At 41.5% G+C, this 15,391-nt stretch overlaps 1 protein-coding gene across 2 annotated transcripts in view; it reads left to right on the top strand.

Annotated features, from left to right (window-relative positions):
- The first annotated feature begins 3,254 nt into the window (after positions 1 to 3,254).
- Positions 3,255 to 15,391, top strand: part of CPNE5 (copine 5) — a 159,708-nt gene continuing 147,571 nt past the window's right edge. For both annotated transcript variants that reach the window (XR_014174866.1, XM_081946663.1), the window contains exon 1: positions 3,255 to 3,380. Coding sequence is in view for 1 of the 2 variants with exons in the window: in XM_081946663.1 (XP_081802789.1) it covers positions 3,271 to 3,380 (110 nt within the window). In the remaining variant the exon portion in view is untranslated. The remainder of the gene's footprint in view (positions 3,381 to 15,391) is intronic.

Below are 15,391 nucleotides of genomic sequence, written 5' to 3'. Positions count from 1 at the left end.
AAATACTAAGATAGCTTAGATCAGGGGTGTCCAAACTTGGGAACTTTAAGACTTGTGGACTTCAACTCCCAGAATTCCCCAGCCGGCTTAGATGGACAGAAGATAATGGCTCAATGTCTCATTACACCAGTTGATTCATATGCTACTGAATGAGGCAAATGCTGTATTCAAAAGCTGCGAAATCATTCATTTGCTCTGGGATTATGTTTAAACAACAAGTTGCTGGTCCTAAGAGACATGTTATACAATGGGAGAATGTCTATGGAGATTCTCAGTCACTCAGGTCATGGTTATCCCAAAGGTGCTTTTTCAGAACGCAACTGGGCTTTCTTTGTTTTTCCTTGAAGACATTCCACTTTTCATCCAAGAAGCTTCTTAAGTTCATTTCAGTTGAACTGAAGAAGCTTCTTGGATGAGAAGCGAAACGTTTTCGTGTGTGTGGGGGTGGGTGGGTGGGTGGGGGGAAGAGTCCAGTTGCCTTTTGAAAAAAATTGATACAGATGAAACCTTGCTAATTTTTTCCCCTCACTTGAAATTTTTGGCAAAAGTTGAAAATGTATTATTACAATCATGACGACATGATGTTGGGTTTTATTTTTGTTGCCAGTATAATTTAAAAAAATCCTTGATAGCCTGTTTGTCTTTATACTGAAATTTAACAAAATACGACTGAATTATATATGTGGTAAATCATTTCTAATAGAAAAAAGTTACACATCTGCATTTTTTACTTCTGTCCTGCAATTCAGCAATATTAAAAATCTAAGCAGTATGTAAAGCAAAGCAAGGAAAACTAAACAAATTCTCAAATAATCTTTTAAAAATAATAAATGACAATTTAGCTGCACAATGTTGAAAATACTCTTTTTTAACTCACCAGCCCTTTATAAAAAAATCCTGTCTCGCATGAAATTGTTTTCAACTATTTAGGTCAAATATAGGCTCAAGGCATTTTCTTTGTGATTGTGGGTTGGGCAGATGAATATTGCTCATATCACTCGCAAACTTTTTTTTTTCACAGGCTGCTGTTTGGTTACATTAGGCTAATGTGAACAGAACATGAAAAATATGACCTAATATTATGATAGCAAAAAGGAGGTGGAGTCAGAGAATTGGAATATGCTAAATCTTTATCCTGTTGCTTTTTTCTAATATGGTTACTTGCCTATACAGTTCTCTTCCTATCTTGTAAAATTCGGCTTGCATGCTTGCCATTTATATTATTATCTTATTCCTGGGCAACAAAAAGGAGTACTATTATTTATTTATGAGACTTATATGACTGTCTATTTTATGGGCCATAACTCTGGGTGGCTCACAGCAGTGATAAGAACATTAAAAAACAACAACAACATTTCCCCTGATCAGGGAAAGCAAAACAACTTTTAAACAACTCTTTTCAATCCATTAAAAACAACAACCCCACATTAGACACTTTGGGGGATGTTGTCCCTCTCTAATATACATTCCTAATTTCTCCAGCTCACACCTATATATAAACCTAAATTCATGCTCCTCCATATTCCAGGCATACATGTAATCATTGGCCCATGTATTAGGAAAATCTGCCCCTGGTGGCTTTTGCTAGGCACAGCTAGGATCTATCAACCCAATCCCATAAAGTCCAGGGGGTATGTATAATAGAAGTGAAGTGGGATTGATTTCACACATTGATTTGTGGCTGAGATCCTGGACTCCACCCCTGGCCTTGGGCATTTCTCGCTCTCTGTTTTAGCATCTCCAGAATGGGCGAATGCTTCTAAACAATTTTCTACATGCATATTCACCATGAAATGTGTAATTGAACTGATGTATGGTCTGTGTCTTGACTCACTTTCTTGATGTTTCTGTTACATATTACATTTACTTCTTGCTTTCTGACAGTCATTTAGTCTGGAGGGTGCTGGGTAGGTCTGTGACAGTTTATTGCGTAGCCAGGCAGTTGGAAACTATAATTACTTGTTTTAAGGTGTTTAACAAGAAAAAGGAAAACAAAACATCCACATACCCTGAAGGCACATACAACCACTCTAGACTATTGTGGAGTTTAGCATATGTGCCTCCTGCTCTGCATATGGAGAGCATGAGCTTCTCCCAATGGCCTTGTCTTATGATTTATCTCTGCCACCCTCCTGCCTTCACACAGGAAAAAAGCTGATTATGTCCTATATATGAATCTTTGTGCGTTGCCCAGGTCTGCTTAGACACGTGTGTGTGTGTGTGTGTGTGTGTGAGAGAGAGAGAGAGAGAGAGAGAGAGAGAGAGAGAGAGAGAGAGAGAGAGAGAGAGAGAGAGAGAGAGAGAGAGTCATAAGAACATGCATGTATGGAATGCATTCCTTCTCACAATCGCCACACTCATTCCTCTTTTCTTCCCTGGCTGCAGCTCAAGTCTGCGATTCCAGGTCTTCTTTAAATCGCACCCCACAAAGCTCGGGCACTTATACCCAGTTCGCATACTTTCAAATGCTAGGAAAACAGCTTCCTGGGATCCGGTGCCCTCCGGCGGCCTCGGACTATGACTCGGGGGGGGGGGCTCCCCAGTTGGGAGAAGGCTGCAACTCCTAAGCCAGACGCCACGCCGCAGGCACCTGCACCAGAGACAAAAGAGCCTTCGCTCTCCGCCCCCAGGAGAAGCGCGGATCCAAATCCCCGTGCGCTTCATCGGCTGCGAAGGCTCTTTCCTAGCCCTCCAAGTCTGACGCTCCCCCGGGCACCGGCGCAGAAAGGGTGTGCGGCGGGGAAACAGGTTCCCCGGGGGGGGGGTGAGAGAGAGATTGGGCCGGCGTGGGGGGTGGGTGGGTGTTTCCCCTGTTTGCCGTAGGAGCAGCGCTGGGCTGAGGCACCCAGCCGGCCGTTTTAATTCTGAAGGAGGTGGAGCTTCCTTGAAATCTCCCTCCGTGGACTTGAGGGGAAAGAAAGCCCCCGCTTTTCCCCCTTCTCAAATCGCGGCGTGCGTGGAGAGGGAGAGAGAGAGAGAGAGGGAAGGAGGGAGGGAGGGAGAGCGCGCGCCACCTCCGATGAGCTCTCCACGCTCGGCTTCTAGCCGCCGCGGCCAGCGCTTCACGCCCGGCTGGTGCGTGGGTCACCGCGGCGCTTGAGCGAAGAAACGCGTACCGTCCAAGGGAGCCAGGGAGAGAGAGCGCGCGCGCCTGCTCGCCCGGGGCTACGATTAAGGTTCAGTGGCGGATTGGTCCCTCCGGCTAGCCGGCGCACTCGGCGACTTGTTGAGAGGCGCCGCTCTCCCGCTCTCTCTCTCTCTCTCTCTCCCATGGAGGAGGACGTTCTGGACAAACTCGAGGACATGGCGTCGGTGCAGGACTTCGACCCTCTCACGGGCAGCATCCCGGCCACCAAAGTGGAGCTCACGGTCTCCTGCAGGTAAGAAAAAAAAAGGAGGGGGGAGGCCGGCGCGGCCGTCGAGGAATGGGTGGGGAGGATTAGGAGGATGGGCGGGGAGGTGGAGGGGTCTCCGTTGGAAGTGAGGCGGCGGCAAGTTTTCTCCGGCGCGTTAGCTGCCGCGAAGGTGGCACGCCAGGGAGGCGCCTGCTGTTTGCCGCCGGTTGGAAGTTTCTGCCCCGGCAAACCTTTGGCTCGCGCGATCGGCTGCTTGGGAATTTGTGGGAGGAAGGGGAAAAAATAAATCCACAACGAAACGAGGTTGCGGGAGCCCGTCTCGAGCTAGCGGCGAGCTCGGATGTCGCTCTCAGTTTGCGGACGGGTCAGGCTCGAAGGCTGGTAGGGGTCGGCTCTCCTTCTCTCCCCCCCGCTCTCCACGTTTCGCAAATAAGAACGAGGAGATCGCACGCACGCACGTGCACAAGTTCCAGGGCGAGCCCGAGGGCGTGGTCTCGGGGAGCTGACAGGTAGTGGGGGCGGGGCTCGTGGGTTCGGGAACGTCTCACCTGTAGAAGTGCGAAAGGAAGAAGGGCCTTCATTAGCGGCCCCCTCCCCCCGGATGTGCAACTTGGGGTGACTGGTTTAAAGATTTCCTGGAATGACTACGGTATTCCGTTCCAAATAAAAGTGAAGCTAGGCTCCGTTATCGTAGTCATGCAATTAGTGGGGGATAGGGAACAATCAATCAACTTTTGGGGATCAACTTTGTCAATCAACTTTGGGGGATAGGTTTTCTAGGTAAGGGCTAGATCCTGAAGAGCTGCTTTGTCTGAATACCCCATTATTTTCAGCGTTGCGTGTATTCCGATGGAACAGCTGCATGTGAAAAAAGAGGAAGCCTGTATCTTCAATAAAAAATGAATTCTCCTGGTCTCAAGAAGGCTCTACATTAATCCTTGTGTCTTGGCCAGGAAAGTTCCAGAAAGATCTGGAAAGTTGCCTCCAGTGGGATGAAGGAGTTCTAAGTTACACGAACGGGTTTCTTTAACAAAGATTGCCTCGAATTAAGTTTGTTGTGGCTCCAATAAACTTAATTCAAGGGAAATTTTTACCTAGATTGTGCTGTGTAATGAACTGTGAGAGACAGCCTATTCACAAATAATGAAGTAAGCATGTATTTGGGGAAGAATAAAAATTCCTGGGCTATTAAACTTGCACTAAAACACCTTTTATTACTGTATGCTGGATGAAATGGGCTTTTGTAATACCAGAAGTCTACTGTTATACAAATTCACTTTAAAGCACTTTAAAATTCCAGTAAGTATTACAAATTCACTAATTGACATGGACCTAGTGCTTATGGGAAACATATGGAGTATTTCTGCATGGAGAGTTAATACTGAACTCTTTGACACAGTTTTGAGGTGGAGGATGGAAGTTGCTGAGGACTGGAAAAACCATATAGATCTTTTAGCCTCCCTCCGTCCAGTTATGGAAGCTCACCAAGTGACTTTAGACCTTTGACTCAACCTACCTCACAGGACTGCTGCTGTTTAAAAAAATGGAGGAATGGGTCTCAAATGTTCCGAGTGAAGCTCTCAACCTCAGCAACTTGAAGATGTGTGAAATCAACTCACAGAATTTCCCTTCCAGAATGCTAAGGTGGTGAATTCTGAGAGTTGAGGTCCAGGCAGTTTAAAATTTATGCTATTGAGAAACACTGACTTAGAAGAAAGATGAGATAAGAATAAAGGAGAATATTTGTATTTCAGGGTTGGAATGAGGGGTCCTTGGTGGTATTGAGAAACACTGACTTAGAAGAAAGATGAGATAAGAATAAAGGAGAATATTTGTATTTCAGGGTTGGAATGAGGGGTCCTTGGTGGTCTTTGCGCTTGCTTGTTTTCTTGCAGGTGGTTCATTACCCAAAGTAGGTAACATCATCATGTTACCTGAATGTCTGGAGATTCTCAGTCATCCAGATCATGGTTGTCCCAAAGGTGCTTTTTCAAGAGGCAACTGGACTTTCTGGTTTTTCTTTGAAGGCGTTTTGCTTCTCATCCAAGCTTCTTGGGTGAGAAGCGAAACACCTTCTAAGAAAAACCAGAAAGTCCAGTTGCCTCTTGAAAAAGCACCTTTGGGATCATCAGTGCAGGAATAAGAATCTGAGAACAAAATACAAACAATAAGATATTCTGCAACCTAAATATCTCTCTTTGGAGCAATTAAGAACCCCAGATTGTTACATATATGTAAATGCTGAATATGGTATGTGGTTTGCAGTATAACCAGGATTGATGTTTTTGCATAGATTTCCAAGATCATCTTATTAATTGCATCATAGGATAGATAACAGGTTCTCACCATTGTATTTCACAGTGATAAATCCAAAAGAATCTATGTCACAAATTCCTATGCTTTGGACAGATCTACACAGGAACCTTACCCTAGGATGAAGAAGATCACTATTTGTTTGCAGAACACATTTCTGTGTGTTATCACCTCTATAGCATTTTCTAGCCATGGCTGAGGCAAGGTCTCAGGGAATGTCTTGGGTACTCCTCTTGGGAAGTGTTCCCCCCCTCCTCTCTCTGTTCTCACGCTTCAGAAGCTATATGCTGGCATTGTAGAATGTGCTGAAGTGACATGATCTGTATTGGCAATTGATTCTTCTAGTTTCCTGTGAGACCATCCCTTCCATCTGGTTCCTGACCTGTATTTCTATCTCTTATCTGTGAAGGAGATCAGAACCATGGCTACCACAGCCACTTGCTCTCTTCCCCCCTTTTAAAAACCCCTTGGTTGTCTGGTTACCCAAGAGAATATGAAGCCCTGAAATGGACTAGGAAGCCCTGAAATTGATTGGAGTGTCCTTGGCTTAATGCATATAACTGGAAGTCTTACAGAAATAACTCATCTCTTGTTCCTCTAAAGCTTGCCTGGCTGGGAATGTCCTTCCCAATAGCTGCTTCCCCCAGGATCCCCAGTTCCTTATTTCTTCTTTTCACATAATATTCTTTGGATAATTTACATCACTTACATGGATGCCCAGATCCTCCACTTTACTGAAACTCCAGTTATTCAGTGGTGCTTATCCAATGACTGTCCAAATCCAGACAACCACTAGAGAGCAGCCAAGAGACATAAAATCTCAAGTGCTTGCTGCCATCTATTGGTCAATATAATAAATAGGCAAGGAGCTGATTCATATATTGAAATATTTTTTTTTAAAACACCAGTTGGCATTACAGTGGGAAAGAAAACGTGTGTGTGTGTTAGTAATGACTCTGCATATCAATTAGAGGAGGATTTTTACATTATTTGACAGGGCTGGAACTTCGGCTGAGAGAACAACGAGCATCTCCCTTTGAGTGTTGTGCATTCAAGCTGTGCAGAGAAGAGCACGGCACAGAACCTTCTGGGTGCATAGTAAGGGCTTGCTATAAAAACAGTGAAGCCTAGGGCAGAGTGGTTTCTGCTGGCTCTGAGGCAGGAAGGGATGTAATGTTCCAGGGTTTTACATCCCTCTCAGTGCCTATGCTGTATAACAGGGATGTCAAGCTCACAGCGTCACGTGGCCAGCACAAGACACTTACAGGCCAGGAGTTTGATAGCCCTGCTGAATAAGGTACCTTATGGGAGGGTCACTTTGTTACATGCCTCCAAGAAGCTTCTTCAGCTCTGACTGGATGGTGGGGAAATGGAAGGATTTATACTCATTGAAGACAGCTGGTCATTTGCATTATTTCACTGTGTTGTTAAGGTCACCTGAGTGGTGCAAATGGGTGCAGAGCCTTCTTGGAACTGTTGAGAGGACTGGGTTGTAGATTGTAGATGATGTGGTATCCCTCCCCCTCTGTTGAGAGAGGCCTGTTCAATGTTGACATAGGTGGCCTCTTTAACCCCTCTTTCAAACCAGCGGTCCTCCTTGTCCAAAATATGGGCTTTGCTGTCTTCAAAAGAGTGTCTTTTAAATGCAGGTGATTTTAAACCTCCAGGTGATCTTAATGACCTGCTAAAAGAATGCAAATGACCAGCTGTTTCCATTCCCCACCATCCAGTCAGAGCTGAAGAAGCTTCTTGGATGAGAAGTGAAATGTCTTCAAAGAAAAACCAGAAAGTCCAGTTGCCTCTTGAAAAAGCACCTTTGGAACAACCATGACCTGAATGACTGAAAATCTCCAAAAACATTTAACTATTGTTAAGTTCCACAGGACACCTTCCTAGCAACATGGGTAGAAAGCTGTTGATTTAATATGAAATTTGCAAAGGAAGTTGTCACCAACCATAACCAAAGTCTTCACTCTGGCACTATTCAGTTGGACAAACAAAAAAGCCATGAAACAATGAACAAACTCAGCCTGCTTGCTTTGTTATCTCAACTGATGAAGAGCCCTAAGTAAACAAAAAGCCTGCATACTGTTTTTATGATATTTTGGTTGGATTTCAGGTGAAGGAGTAAATTGATGCTTTATACAACCAGACTAGTCATGTTGCATGGGGAGAGAGGATGAGAAATTGAGAGAAGACAGTGCAGTAGGGACAGAGAAATCATTGTATCATGCATTCAAATATAAGCTTGTATATGTGATATGTTCCATGTGAAACTACATCTGCCTACCATAGAAGAAACATCCTTTTTTCACTCCATGCTAGTTAATTAATTTGGAAAAAGAAATCCCATTTCAGTGCTAATATTCAACAATTTTTATCTTGACCCAAATGCATTCCGTACATGCAGTTTTTTGTAATTCTTTTTTCCACAGACAGCAGTGAAAGAGGACTTTTGAAGACAGATTGGATTCAGAGTATTTTTAAAGCAGCAGGCCAAAGAATTTCTTTAGACAACCAGAAATTATCTACCTAATCCATTTGACAATTTTAGTCCCTCTATTTGCACTGACACAAGCAAATGTAGTGTTTGTGCTACACTTTTGTGATTCAGGACCTCGGTCAGTTAGTTCGTTAATGAAAACATTCAAAATAGTGTAGGAACTTGTATTGCGAGTAGTTCTAATTTGTCAAGAAAACTTTTCCCCCTGGCACTGAAATTCTTTAAAGAGTATGACATCTTAGATCTGACATTCAGTCTGAAGTATTGCTTTTCTAGGTGTTGGCTAATTGGGTATAATTAGCAGGGTCATTATGAAGTAAGCAGTGGATTGAATCATATGCAATCATGGTTTTTAACAATTTGAGCAAAATGGAATGAATGCTTTCCATCCTGAGTCACCAACAGTCATTAAAACCATCCTTGCCCTCCTTTCAAATGGAGATAACTCTTCTGAATAGGACTATATTCAACCCAATTAGTACCATGAGTTGATTGTTTGTGCCTCATGCTTCACTGCCTATCTGGGGCTGACTTTATAGTATAGCCTTTATTGTCATTGTACAAAATAAATACAATGAAATTGGTTGTATGAATTAAGATATAGTTTCTGGTAGTTTGTTGAATCAGCACAGTTGACCAACTTCATCCATCACTTTAAAACATAGCACATATTTTCAAATACTTGTGTTAAATTTCCATAAATATTAATTAGGTTTGGGTTGTTTTGATTTAGTATGCTGTGTGAACATAGTCATTTTATTTATTACATTTGTATGGCCACCACCTTGACACATAATTCTGGGTAACTAACAATCAAATCAAAAATATCCAAAATATGTATTTAAAAAAAAGCAATGTAAAGCAACATTAGTGGTCTTAAGTAGATCCTTACAGTTTTTGCTATAGTTTAAAATGCAACTTCTAAAACAGTTTGAGTGTCTCCTTCCCCCCCCCACTAACTTTAAATGGGACCAGGTCCATCCTCTACTTTTCCTACTTTAGGAAAAGAACTTCTTCCTCTTAAGGTAAACTTTTTCATGTGATTTTAAATGTAGTTACAACATTTTCATATTTTATTTTTACCGTTAGCCAATTTAGATGGCTTATGAATGGAACAGCAGTGTATCAATAATGAAGAATATTCAATTGCCCATTTGTTCAGGTTATAGGGCTATTTAAATGAATATATTGTTGTCCTTTCCTCCAGAAGACTAATGATCATTATCTGATACATTTCAGGGTAGGATCCATAAAAATGTGCATCTATGTTCCCTGTACCCACAGTGATTTGCAGAAACTGAATCTTTTTATGCCTCTTAAAGCTAAAATTCTCCCGACTATCATGCCATATCACAGAACAGCTTCAAGCAGAAACTGGGCCACGCAAACAAGCGAAACCCCAGCCATGGGATGCAGTATGTGAAACCACGCCCCCTCCAGTCCGTGGAAAAACCTCTCTCCCCAGAACCAATCCCTGGTGCCCCAAAAGTTGGGGGCCGCTGAGTTACAGTAATGAGAATTCATCCATGTTTGGGTAAACTGATGGCATTTACATTGTACTACAGTTCATTTGTAGCTATGAGGTATTTGGTTAAGAATTCAGTTAGTATCCAGGGTCTTTTCAACAATTGACTAAGTCCAGGATTTCATACATAGACAATGAAGTTGAGCAGAAGTCTTGTATTTTGCTACTCTTTCACTTTAGTTGTCTTCAGCCCAGATGTTTTAAGGAGAGTAATATACCACTTGGAAGGGCAAAATGCATGTACAGAACTCCCAAATAGAGAAACATTCTTTCCTTTGTAACTTGAACAGAGGGATTTTCTGTTGAGATGTAGTTCAGATTTTCAAGAATTCTTTAATTGCCCTGAATCCAAGCTATATCCTTTAAAGCAGGATTCCTGAACTTTGTCTAGAAGATTTTTCTTCTTTTAGGATGCTTTCACCTAAAAATAAGGTTAACATGCTTAAGTCTTTATTGCTTAAAACAGTGGTCATCTGGATTCATGCAGTCCAAACATGATACCCTTTAAGCAAGAAGACATTGCTCCCCTGTTCTGTAATTAAGAACTAGCTCAGATATTGTTAACTATAGACAAGCCTATTATGCTTGAAGTTCACTCTTCAACTTAGCAGGATTTCCACACCTGTTGAGATATTTGTGCTGTTTCTGGGAGAAATTAGAAGTGGCAGTTAATTGTGTGAATGTATTTAACCTGCACTTTAAAAAAAGTAAATGGCAAATTCAAGGGAGCCTGGGAGAATTTATTTTATATGGTCCAAACAGAGCTCTTGATTTAGAAAGCTATAGGGAGCAATTGATATCCCAGCTGAAATAACATAACAGAATTGATGAACTAGATCACGGGTGCACTGCATCACGTTGCTATCATGTGATGTATCGTGATATTTTTCCCCTCCACAGAGCTGGGGTGAGCCTAACCCTAACCCTAATTCATCCCACCTGTGGGCCACCAGTTTGACACCCCTGATTTTAAGCATGTAAACCAGAGAACCCCAGTTGCCTCATTCACACAATACGCATTTCCCCTACATTTTCTTAGTTCACCTGGTCTGCTGACACAGTGCATCACAGACTTGAAGGGCTGAGTTTGGATAGCATATCAAGCTTTGTGTTTTAACAAGTTTGTGGTTCAATGTAGGGCAAAAAGCCAGCCAGAGGTTCACAGTTCTGAAAAGCTTAAGCTACAAAGATGGTCAATTCTTTAGTACTGAGGATCCCTCAGCTTCCATGGTTATGAAGAAAAGATGTTTCATTCAAACCTGCATCAATCTGAGTTGGGGAAAAGCACTGATAATCATTCCTTCTGTACAACTGTTAAATCAGGATTAAGCCTTTTGTGGTCTCACAGTCACACAAAATTTCCAGACTCTTTTCTCTCTGTGTTTATGTATTCTTTAAAATCCTCTGCTGCACTGCTGAATTTAACATTTCCATCATTTTGAGACAGGAGGTCCGTGAAAACAGTACTATGAAAATAAAGCCAAGTTAACATTGATTGATTGATTTCTTTTTTTTAAAAAAAAGATACACTCCAACCTTCACCCCCAGCCCCAAACTCAGGTAGTTTCAGTTCCATCCCATTGCATGTCATGGCCTATTCACTTTGCATCACCACCCTACCCTTTGGAGTCTTCGTTCCCACCAGCTCATTTAAGTGCATGAAGAAGCTTTCTGCCAAAGGTTTTCAGCCCTGTTAAAAGGGGCCAGATATTGAAAGCCTGATAATCTTTTCCCATAATTCAGTTGTATTGTATTACCCTTATGGAAAACCTCTGTGCTGAGTTATACTCTGAGATCTAGTCTGTTATTGATTGCTTTAAGCTTTTTGACAGTTCCCAGAGGCGTAGGAAGATATTTTCCCACATCTGCCCCAGGAGTTTATATTACGAACAGATACCTGACTTTGGATGGATGTGCTCTTCCAATGCACAGCACTGGCATATTATTATTTCTCCAATAATATGCTTTTACTTTTTAATCATGCATCTATTTGGTTTTGATTGTCTCTTGCCTACCCCAGCATTTGCACCAAAACCTTGCTAAAAATATTTATATGGCATTTTATTCTATGATATGAGGATTGAAGCTGTGCAGTATTACAGAGTAGATATGAGCAACACATTTCATATTCAAACAGCTTCAGAATCCCTGGTGAATACTATCAGAGACTAATATCTTGTTATTGTTTAACTTATCACTTTATCCTGAAAACTTCCATTGCTTTGCAATTTGTGATTGTCCCCATCCCCCTTTATTACCTGATAAACAAAACAAGTTGGAGTGAGTATCTCCTTAGTAACCCCTTTCCTAAAGGCGAATTTAAAAACGCCCATTCATTTATCTGTCATCAGTGAGTACCTGATGGAGTTTTGCGGGCCCCATGGTCCTACTGATTCTGCAAGAAAGTATTTGCTCCAAGGTATCCTTTTAAATGATTTTCTCTTCCATGTACTTCAGTTCTTTGTCTTCACTGTTTTAAAACAGATCCATGTCTAATTGTCCTTTTTCAAGGGGAGACTATGGATCTGTTTTGAAACAGAGATGAGCACTGCCTCCTAGTGTCGGGAACTACTAGCACATATGTGTGAGGGAAACCTTTATCTTTACCTTAAAAGATTCAGGCAAGGACAACTAAGGTGATTAGGAAGCGATGGCAGTTTTCCTGTGAGAAAAGACTACAATGTCGGGAGCTTCTCAGTTAAGAAAAAAGAAATCATGATAAAGATTTTTTTTTAAAAGTGGGAAGCAAAAGTTTCCCTAGTCAGGGCAGATTCCCAGATTTATGGACTTTATTTCTTATAACTCCTCAGCTAATCTGGGCTATTACTGACAATTCTGAGAGTTGAAGTCTTTTGGAAAGTGCCCAGGTTGGAGACTGTGGACAGTGGTTTTTTTTTCCCCTTTCCCCAATATTATAACAAGAGGAAACCATATGTATGATTTGTATGAGAATATTAGTGAACCAAATTTAGAAAGTCTCCAAGAAAGAATGTTTGATCACAGACCAATGAAACAAAAAGATTTGGGGAAGAAAAGATGAAACGCCTTCAGTTCTTAGCCTAATTCTGAGTGGAACTTGGGAAATGCCTCAAAATGAACAGTGTTAGAATCATCATGTCTTATGCTTAAAAAGAAAGATGTCTACAAAATGACAGAAGTACCCTTGAACAAGTCTCTGAACATAGATTTCAGCTATTGCGGACCAAAATTTGATGTAAATCACTATCAGGAAAATAAAAAATGGATAAATACTATATGCTTGAAAAAAGAATATATAATAGTTTTAGTAAGAAAGCGACTTTCAGTTTATCTCTTCATAGATAACCTGGAACTACTCAGGGGTAGGCTTCAAAAATTGCAGCAATGGGCTAGCTGCTTTGTTGCTGAGTGGGCGTGGCCATGGTGGATGTGGCCTAGTCCGCCTTCTGCATTATGGTGGGGAAGCATTTTTCACCCTCCCCAGGCTCCGGAGGCTTTCCTTGAGCCTCCAGGAGGGCGAAAACTGCTTCTCCTGGGCTCTGGAGACCAGAAACAGACCCGTTTCTGGACTTCCGGAACTTACAGTAAACCCGTTTCTCTCCCCCACCCCCCGGCGAGTCTCTGCATGGGCCCTGCCTGGCATGATGAATGGGCGTGGAGACTCCTGGGAGGGGCAGGGTGGGCATGGCCAGCCAGGGGTGGCATATGGGGGTTTGACAAACTGGGCAGAAACCTAGCTAGAGGATCGCCTGAACCTGTGCGAACCCCCAGCAGCCCACCCCTAGAACTATTTACAAAAATAGTAGAGCAGGAAGAACTCCAAATGGTGAACTATTGCTAAAGCTATTGTCATTCTTTAAACAACTCACATTCTTCTTATTCGCATCTAGTTCAGACAGGCTTTACAAGCCTTGATGTACTGTAGAAACGTATTAGTAATTTGATTATTTGAAGCTGTTCAGTGCTAAATCAACGTGGTCGTCTTTTGATATGATTTTTCCTTTTTTTTTAACCATAACAGATTTGTGTTCTAAGAAAAGGAAAGGAAGACACTTTTTGCCTCAGAGAATGAAATATTGTAGACATAAATGCTGTGCATGTAAAGCCCCAAGAGATTCATCTCTCAAGAAGTGTAGCAATATATTTCAAAATAATCCAAAGCTCTGCTATGAACTGCTCAACTATTAGCTAAAACAAAAGTGTACATGTGGGCTTGTTTACTATAAAGTAATTGCTTACCATCCATTGAAACTAAATATGGATGTCCTTGCTGTATGTGATTGGTTTTTATGTGGCCCAGAAGGCTTTTCTCCTGAGAGTGCCTACAATTCCTAAGAATGCCTAAACAATTCTACCAGCATGTATTCTGTAGTTGGTCCTTTGTCTGTGAGAGTAAAAGATAAGAACAGGTTGCAGGAGGACCCAAGATGAGAATGTGCAGGTCATCTATTCAAGATTATTGTAATATAATAAAAATGCAGAATTCAACAGAGAGAGGCGGTGGATGTAAATTACAGTCCATAATGTATAATCCACAGCCATAATAGATGGCAATGATAAATTGCATTTGATTTAGGAGCCCTCTTGGTGGCAAATAAACCTTTTAACATATATAAAAGCAGAAATCAGTTGTTTGGGCACACCCTCCGTGTTCTGCTTAGAACTTGATTATATTGTGATTATATTGCTGCTTCCAGTTTTGTATTGATTATATTGGGTCTCCCAGCTCTTTTAGCTTTTAGGATGTGCAAATGTAAATGCCCACCTCATAGGATCAGGGCAGGGTGTAGTAGAAAGTGTCCCAGGGATGAGATGTACATACATATATTTAGTCCTCTGGGAGGTACTTAGTATCTCTGATTCTCCAAGTTGGTCAGAATCTAAGTAGCAGACAGTTTTGGGAACCATTTTCTAGTTAAAATAGAAAAAAATCTATTACAATATTTTGTACGATTAGTATGTTTTGTACCTTTGTTTGAATCATCTTTACTGAAAACAAATAGTTATAATTGGAAAAGTACGGAAAGGGGCAAAAAAATAGGCATTTTAAAATATAAATAATGGGGCACATCAAATCTTTCTGAATCCCCTTTCTAAAAATCAAATCATAGTTCCAAAAACAATACATTCTGCAATTTGAAAGAACAAATTAAATATTATAGGCTGTGGAATGAGAAGAGATGTTTCACAGTTCATATAGATTTGTTATAATAAGATGTATGAATGGTCATATAGATCTTTTAGAAGTTTAGAAAAGGCTTTTCCAGTTTGGTGTCTTCCAAATGTGTTGGATTCAACTTGTACCAGTCCCAATTTGCATATCTATAAGTGATGGATTGCATTCAAAGGGTATAAATCTATGACAACCCAATTCTATTTTGAATTATTTATTTGGAAGTCAAGTACATCTCAGAGACTTATTCCCTGCTAAGTACCGGTATTTTTAGCATCATAGTCTGATAAACCTTGTTGTAGGTCCTATAGCAGTAGATGCTACATGCCTAATACTATTCAGAATCAGAATAGAGCTGGAAGGGACCTTGGAGGTCTTCTACTCCAGCCCCTTGCTCAAGCAGGAGACCTTTTAGTCAAGTGACTGTCCAGTCTCTTCTTAAAAACCTCCAGTGATGAAGCATCCACATCTTTTGACTGCAAGCTGTTCCACTGGTTAATTGTCCTCACTGTTAGGAAGTTTCTCCTCAATTCCAGATTGCT

Source organism: Natrix helvetica (assembly GCF_964273705.1).
Source record: "Natrix helvetica genome assembly, chromosome: 3".
NCBI classification, from domain to species: Eukaryota; Metazoa; Chordata; class Lepidosauria; order Squamata; family Natricidae; genus Natrix; species Natrix helvetica.
Note: the sequence above shows the minus strand (reverse complement) of the source record. Positions and strands in the feature narration are given on the sequence as shown.